Below are 8,000 nucleotides of genomic sequence, written 5' to 3'. Positions count from 1 at the left end.
TCGGTTACAGATTACAGCAATTTTATATATTTCCCGAAAGAAGATACATGGAAGGTTAAATTTGAAAGAGCCCAATACATGGGCATAAGAACGACATTAGGATATAGAAATAGTACACCAAATAATGTACTAATAGCGGAGGCTAAAATCAGGTTATTAAAGGCACAATTTCACGCAACGAGTAAAAGCTGGCGTTTTACCCCCACTCCACCGCCACGCAAAGCAGCGTTAAAAAGCTGTTCGCTATCGCCTTTATCCTTTTCATGGAGCGAATAAAAGCTGGCGTTTTGCCCCCATTCTATCACAACGCAAAGCAGCGTTAAAAAGCGACGATTGCTAAGTATATAACCTGACATAACCGTAACAAGTATAAAAATGGAGTTGAAATATTATAATCAATACATCGAGTACGTAAAATATTATAGACATACAGTGGCGGTTATAGCTCAAATTAGAAGACGACGTATAGCTGCTGCAGTTGTTGCGATGTGTTTGTTTGTTAAAAAAAAAGAAATAAATATAAGAAGAAAAGGTTTTGGGTAGCTCCGATTTTTAAAAATCGTAATGAACACAGTTTCTTCTTTGCATCGGTTCCGAAATTGATATTGAAGGACATACGATTTCACAACTACTTTCGAATGACTGCAACTCAATTGGAGGAATTATTAGGAATAATCGGATACAAATTGCAGAAGCAGGACTTTATTCGAGAATCTATTTCATCACCAGAACGATTGGCATTAACCTTGAGGTTTGTTTAGCTCAACCAAATTAAATTTTTTAACTTAGTATTTTTTTTAGTGCATGTATGAAACAATAGGTTTGTTTGCGGTAAACGTATTAGAGCACATTGGAGTAGAAGTATATTGGAGCATGTGACACGAACAAACCTAATGTTATAAATTTTTACTTAATGCATATATGTAAATATTATTATATAAAATATTGTAGATATCTTGCTTCCGGAGATTCGATGACATCAATGTCTTATCAATATCTTGTGGGAGTGACAACAGTGAGTACTATAATACATGAAACGTGCAAAGCAATTTGGGATTATTTGTGCCCTTTGGTTCTTTCAAGCCAGCTTGAAGAAAAAGACTGGTTAGATATCGCCAATGATTTCAATGAAAAATGGAATTTTATTCACTGTATTGGAGCCATAGATGGCAAGCACGTTATTATTCAAGTGTGTAAATTCATTGTTAGTGTATAATATAACTTAAAAAGAAGTACAATTAAAAATAATCCTTCTATTTTTAGTGTTCCAATAATGCTGGATCAGCGTTTTTTAATTATAAAAATAGTCACAGTATAGTACTCATGGCCATCTGCGACGCAAATTGTAATTACATTATTCGATTTGTGGATATTGGGGCTTATGGCCGAAGAAGTGATAGCGGTATTTTTAAGGAGAGTGCTATAGGAAAAGCGTTCGATGAAGGTCGAATGAATATCCCACAGCCAGCAGCGATTAAGGAAGGGGGACCTATTTTACCATATTGTCTTGTAGGAGACGAAGCCTTTCCTTTAAAATCATACTTACTTCGTCCGTATCCGGGAAGAGGTGGACTTACACCAGAACAAGATATATACAATTATCGTTTGAGTCGTGCAAGACGAATAATAGAAAACACATTCGGTATAATCGCCAGTCAATGGAGAATATATAGAAAACCAATTATCGCCAGTCCTGAAAATGCAAAGCTAATGGTCCAGGCAACTGTTTGTCTCCATAATTGGCTTCGTCGACAGGACAATGATATAAACATGTATGTTCCTCCATCTGTGGTCGATGTCGATGATTATCAAAATGGCTTTAAACCAGGGTCTTGGCGAACTATCACGGAAGATGGATGTGCTTTCAGAGAAATCTCAAACTGCGGATCAAACACGAGTTCAAAAGAAAATATAGAAATTCGAAATAAATTTTGCCATTATTTTAATAACGAAGGAGCAGTACCGTGGCAATATAATAGAACTAAATAAAATTTAAAAAATGATTTTTATCATGTAATTTGTATAATGTAATTTGTATAATATTATATAATAAATAAAATACTAATAAATATAAACATTTTTTTATTACAAATAATTTTTTATTACAAAAATCTTTTTCTATAAAAAATATAAAAGTTTCCATATATTATAAACTTTATTATATAATAAACTTATATATTATAAACTTTATTCTTTATTTAATACTTATTTAATATAAGAGCCAACGCGCGGTAGTTGGAGCGCAGAGAAGCAACAACACTTCTTTCTTTTTTCAATATTAGTTTATTAAAAAACACATTATAATAACAAAAAACGAACGTTTCGGATCATCTTTTGATCCTTCTTCAGCGCGATGTTAACAATTTATATTACAGATAGTGACGCGTTACATTAAACGAATTTGTTCTCGACGCGTAGGTGACGCTAATCGACATGGGGCGCACAGCGGCATACTATATTATTAATTGTAAAAAGCGCGGAATCTGAGCGCTTACTAGACCTCCGCGGGATGCAATTTAGTGTTACCTACGCGTCGAGAACAAATTCGTTTAATGTAACGCGTCACTATCTGTAATATAAATTATTAACATCGCGCTGAAGAAGGATCAAAAGATGATCCGAAACGTTCGTTTTTTGTTATTATAATGTGTTTTTTAATAAACTAATATTGAAAAAAGAAAGAAGTGTTGTTGCTTCTCTGCGCTCCAACTACCGCGCGTTGGCTCTTATGCCATTTTCTTTTTAATTTTTTGATTACTTGAGCCAAATCTCTAATTATTGAACTTATTTAATACTTGTAGAACTAAATAAAGCTGCTTTGTCAGTCGGTAGAGGAAATAAACGGCGGTGATTTAATTAGAATTTTTTTTCTTAGCATTATTAAGCAATTGCATCACTTGTAGCATTATGTCATCCATAACCTGAGGATTGATTTCTCGTAATTGAGCAGCAACAAGGTTACCAAGCTGCTTTGTCAGAGGATGGTGGCGTAGGAGGCACAAACGGTGGTATGCTAATCGGTTGATTTATAGCATCAACTAATCAGTCAAAATTGGAACCATCTTCGCTATCTGTGCTACTGCAGCTACGTTTGTGATTACCTACAATCATTTAGAGATTGTATTTTTTTTACTTTTATTTTAATTACATTTGTAGATTAAATAGAGTAGCGAAAAATTAAAAACAAAAGATAAAAATTTTTAAATCTCATTAAAAAATAAAATTTCACAAATATTAATTTTAATTTTTCATTTCCCTTCAATACTTTTCATAAAAAACTAATTAATAAATTAACATACGTGATCCACGACCACTGCTGCTGCGTTCATCAAAAGTCACAGTATCATTAGATTCTTCGCTGAGAAATGTCGCGATATTGGTTACAGTTCTGTAACATACAGTTTAATTTTACATGCAATGAATATAAACAAATATGTACTACTGCATTAAGATATGTTTGTACGCTTATTTCATAAATACGTACTCGATTTCGGGCTGCATATCGCTAAGAAACTTCATTCGTTCGAAGTGCACCCATTTCTTTTGTGAGGTCCCTGCTGAGCCGCTTGGTTTCTGCTGCTTACTTTTATACGTTCTATAAGTATCGCACAATGACTTCCATTTTTTCTTCATAGTCGCAATGTCTATTGTATCTAGAAAAAATACAAAAATATGTTTAATGGCTCTCTATTTAATCTTATCCCAATTATGAGTATAGACTATTACTGTTCATTGCTGTTTTTATCTCTTCCCACAACTTTTTTTTGGCTTGCATAGTTCGTTCACTAAGAGGAAGCTTGAAATTCCACAGCGGGGGACGCTTATGTATTTCTTCGATGAGCTGTTCCTCTTCCAAAATTTTACTATTTCGCCAATTGCTCTTGGCCTCTTGGTTTGAAACCTGGATGGTATCTGTTACGATCGCCTCCTCACCATCTATTAAACTTTTGTGTATTATATGTCCGTCTTCTACACATTAAAGTATTCATGTTACTTGTAATGTTACTTATAAAATATATAATAATGAAAGTGTTACTAATGTTCACCGGTTTGAGGATAAAAATATAAATTCTCATCTATAAAGCATTTGTCATATCCCTCCAAACAAGGTGAATGACAAGATATTTCTTGTTCAGTACAAATAGTTTCGCACACACCACAAGTGTACGAGGGCAACAGAATTACCTAAAATATAAGAAACACAATTATTAACACAATATAACAAAATTAATCTATCTAACATAAATAAATAAGAAACAAAGAGCAGTCTAACCTATAAGTATGTTTACTGTATGTATATAATATATACTAACTTCGTTTATATTTTCGGATGCTGTCAATTCATTAAACCCTTCAGCCATAATTTCTTCTTTTATACACTTTTAATTAAAATAATTTAAATTTCAGCATTGCTTCAATTCGCTAAAAGTTGGACTGTGACGAACTTTGAGCGTTTATTCGCTGGATTCGCCATTCTGGCGAAAATTGATGGAGTGGGGGTAAAACGCCAGCTTTTACTCGCTGCGTGAAATTGTGCCTTAAGAGATAGGGCAGAAATGTTAGCGAGGAATTTTTTAAGTAAAGTTATGATATATAGAGAAAAAACATTAATGGAAAAATTAGACGAGCTCACAAGACAAGAGGATTACGCTAGATATAGACACCCACTACATAAAAAATATGTGATGGGAGAAGCATGGAGAAAAATAAAATGGTTCAAGAATAAAGTCGGAGAGAATAGGAAATTTGAGATTTTTAAGACAGAATATAAGACAGTTTTACAAGAGACATTGAAATAGATTTCACAACAGGATAAGTAGGTATACAAGGCGGGTTCTAACCCAGGTCCTCTCAAGGGGGGGTGAGGCGCGAGGGGGATTTCGGTGGCGCGGGGAATGACGTCACGCGGGACGGAGGGGATTTCGGTAGCGCGGGGGCTGCGGGGCGGGTGTTGGATGTTTTATCGCAAGTATAAGCAATATTATATTACATACCCGGTTGATAAACAATATAAACAGTGGTATTCCTTAAGCAATATTGTATTACATACCCTAACGCGTCGGGACATGTTTTCGCAAACAAAATAGCTCTCGCGGTACCCCCCCTCACCCCCTCACCCCCAATATATGTAATTCTAGATTTTTTCTGTTCGACGTATCCTTATCTCTCACATTGAATTACGCGTCGCACGAATTTATAAACAATATAAACAGCGGTATTCCTTCGAAGAGGATTGGATTTTGGGGCTGACTAACGCGTCGGGACATGTTTTCGCAAACAAAAATCGTATCCTTATCTCTCTCTCATTGAATTACTCGTTGCGCGAATTTATAAACAATATAAACAGCGGTATTTCTTTGAAGAGAATTGGGCGGGTGGGAATACGTGCGAAGAAATTACATCATGATTTAGACTTATCTAATCTCTTTATTCTTCTTTTATATATTTTTTTCTTACGTACTATGGACTAAAAACTAAAGCTGCCAGCTCGCAATCGACGAGTTGATGCTTGTTGAAAGCGTCACTCCCGCGTATTACATTCGATACTTCTTTCGGATTTATTACAGTGGATGCGATATTGGAGAATTGCGTAAACTTGACATCAACTGTTTCGATAATTTTATCCAATCGAGCAAAAGTTACATCTATGCATTGATCGAGATCGAACATACGATGTAATGTCGATTCGATCATCATCATGCATACGTTTGAAGATTCGAGACTTATAAGTTTGACGTCGTTAATCATACGAACTCTCACTGTTAGCGGTCCAACGCTTATCAAATTGTAGTCATCTTTAGAGTCGTTCCGAAGGAAATTTTGAATATTGCGACGTTGCTCGTAGAGTCCTTTCCACGTTTCGAGAGATAATATCAGTTCCTTTCCCCGATGATCTCCTACGGCAATCTCCATGTAACTCGGTGAACCCACGTTGATACCAATTTTGAGGAATTTGAATTCCGTAGCTGTCAATGCGTATCGTCTACCTAGTATACGAACCGCACGACGCTCCAACGAAATGCTACGGGAAAAATTAAAATTAAATAATAGTAATAATAATACAATTTGTAAAAATAGAAAAATAGAAAGAAGTTAAACAATACTTACTCGTCACATTTGTTCTCAAACGATGGAGTTTTATCACGATGGAGTTTTATCACTCGGCACGTAATTATTCACGCGTCTTCCGACGCCGCTGCTGCTGCTGCTGCTTCTTTCGACGTAGTACATTTCTCTGGGGTTATGAAAAGTGAACCACGAGCAGTTAACGCGACACTGATCGTACAGGAATTAACCGAGTATACGTGACGTTCATCTTCCAAAAGTTTAATGTGGTGGATCAATGCTTCTAACGCTCTGAAATTTAGGAGAAGGGGAGGCGGCGCTCAGACAAAAGAATTTTTAGAAACTAGAATTTTTAGTATATACTAGAGGGATCTTGGGGGATGTGGTCACTCTACGGCGTTGTGCTCGTCGGTGCCGTTTCATACGGAAGGCCAGTCGGAAGCCAGCATGCACGCAAATACCTCCACCGGCACTTATTTGGTCAGCGAGCGACCTTTCAGAAATCCTCCATGGCAATCGGCATTGCATCCATCGAGTGAGATTCTAACATCGCTGGAGTCGCATATCACTGTGTTAAAAAGCAGCATTAGATGTGAGGTCTGGATAGCTCAGTGGTCTAGAGCAGTTGCCCGGAAAGCGAAAGACTCGGGTTCGATTCCCGATCCAGCCACTTGCGCCTCATATTTTTCTAGTCTGCGAATATTGTTTTCTAGCAATTATTCGTTAGGCTGAAAAATGTGTGAATGCTCTTTCCACAGGATATGCGTCAATGCCGTTGCCACGGATGAATTCTGTCGCTCGTTGATCAAATGGGCGTAAAGACACGTCCTCCCACATACATCCCTATCTTTCTCTGGAGCGAGAAGGGTTACAAGAATATGCAATAAAAAGTGGAGGGTTCCATTTCAAAAATTCAAGGTGATCTTGTCGTGACCTTGGCGACGCTATCCAAGGTCAAACACATGGCGCCAGTAAATAGACCTTTTTACACTCTACAACTTTTGTTTGAAACAATTTTTTGTAAAACTTCTATTTTTTGTGATATTTCGAGGTCTCGACTCTTTCGAACACTCCGTATGCCGTAGCGATGTAATGACACATTTCCGACCCCAGGTTCATTTGCAAAAAATGATTCTTATGGTGCCCCCGACAATCTCTGAAAATTTGTCGATTGAATTTCCGAACACCCTGTATAAGCGCGAACATCGAACGAATCATCATCAGTATTCTCGGAAAAATCTCAGAGTCAGTTTTCTCGGAATAACTTTACAGTCAGCATTAACAGTATCAACAGTATCTGTAAAATCAGTACAAACATCTGACCAGTTCCGCCAACCGTCGATCAATGCAGTCAGTAAATCAATAAGTCAACACAGTCAGTAAGTCAGTAAGTCAATAAGTCAGTGAGCCAATACAATCATTATGCGTTTTCGCGATGCGAGCATACATTTTCGATCATCAACTAACCGCTACAAATATCCTCTGTCATCCTCGACGCCAACGATCAAAAGCCCAGTGAGAATCGCAACTCAATCACCAATAACATTTTTTCTTTATGGTAAGTTAAATTATAGTAAGTTAGTCTGATCTTCAAATTATTTCTTTCCTCTTATTGTTGACAATTTTTATATTTTAAATCTTGCGTTGACTCTTAATGGAAATTGCGTCTTCTCTTTCCCCTCCATACTCAACCTACACTGAATACATCCAGATAGACAAAAAGATTAGATTTTTAAAAGATTTCTTGTTGTATCTTAAGATGTCTTGCATTTTTAACGAAGATATATCTTTTAGAGATCTAAAAGATGTCTATGGCCGGTATTCATAGTCCGATCTTATATTTAAGATTGTCTTAAGTCTGGTCCGAGGTTGACTTAAGACCTCATTCAACCAATCAAATGGCTGCGTAGCATTTCAAGCTCGAACTTAAGACG

At 36.5% G+C, this 8,000-nt stretch overlaps 1 protein-coding gene across 1 annotated transcript; it reads right to left on the bottom strand.

Annotated features, from left to right (window-relative positions):
* Positions 1-5,460: 5,460 nt before the first annotated feature.
* On the bottom strand, positions 5,461-6,316 carry LOC145964901 (uncharacterized). Its single transcript, XM_083088058.1, has 2 exons — positions 6,297-6,316; positions 5,461-6,022 (listed from the first exon to the last, which is right to left on the bottom strand). Exons 1-2 carry the CDS (start codon positions 6,314-6,316, stop codon positions 5,461-5,463), a joined length of 582 nt encoding a protein of 193 aa, XP_082944184.1.
* Positions 6,317-8,000: the final 1,684 nt, after the last annotated feature.

The sequence above is a fragment of the Camponotus vicinus genome, unplaced genomic scaffold (genome assembly GCF_025532165.1).
Source record: "Camponotus vicinus isolate PSW18456_S1 unplaced genomic scaffold, iyCamVici1.0 SCAF_14, whole genome shotgun sequence".
NCBI lineage: Eukaryota > Metazoa > Arthropoda > Insecta > Hymenoptera > Formicidae > Camponotus > Camponotus vicinus.
This window is presented reverse-complemented; position numbering and strand designations above follow the sequence as displayed.

Coding starts and splice junctions, on each gene's coding strand:
- LOC145964901 (XM_083088058.1), bottom strand. CDS start 6,316: ATGAACGTCACGTATACTCG. Junction 6,023..6,296: donor ATGAACGTCACGTATACTCG/GTTAATTCCTGT, acceptor TTTTTCCCGTAG/CATTTCGTTGGAGCGTCGTG.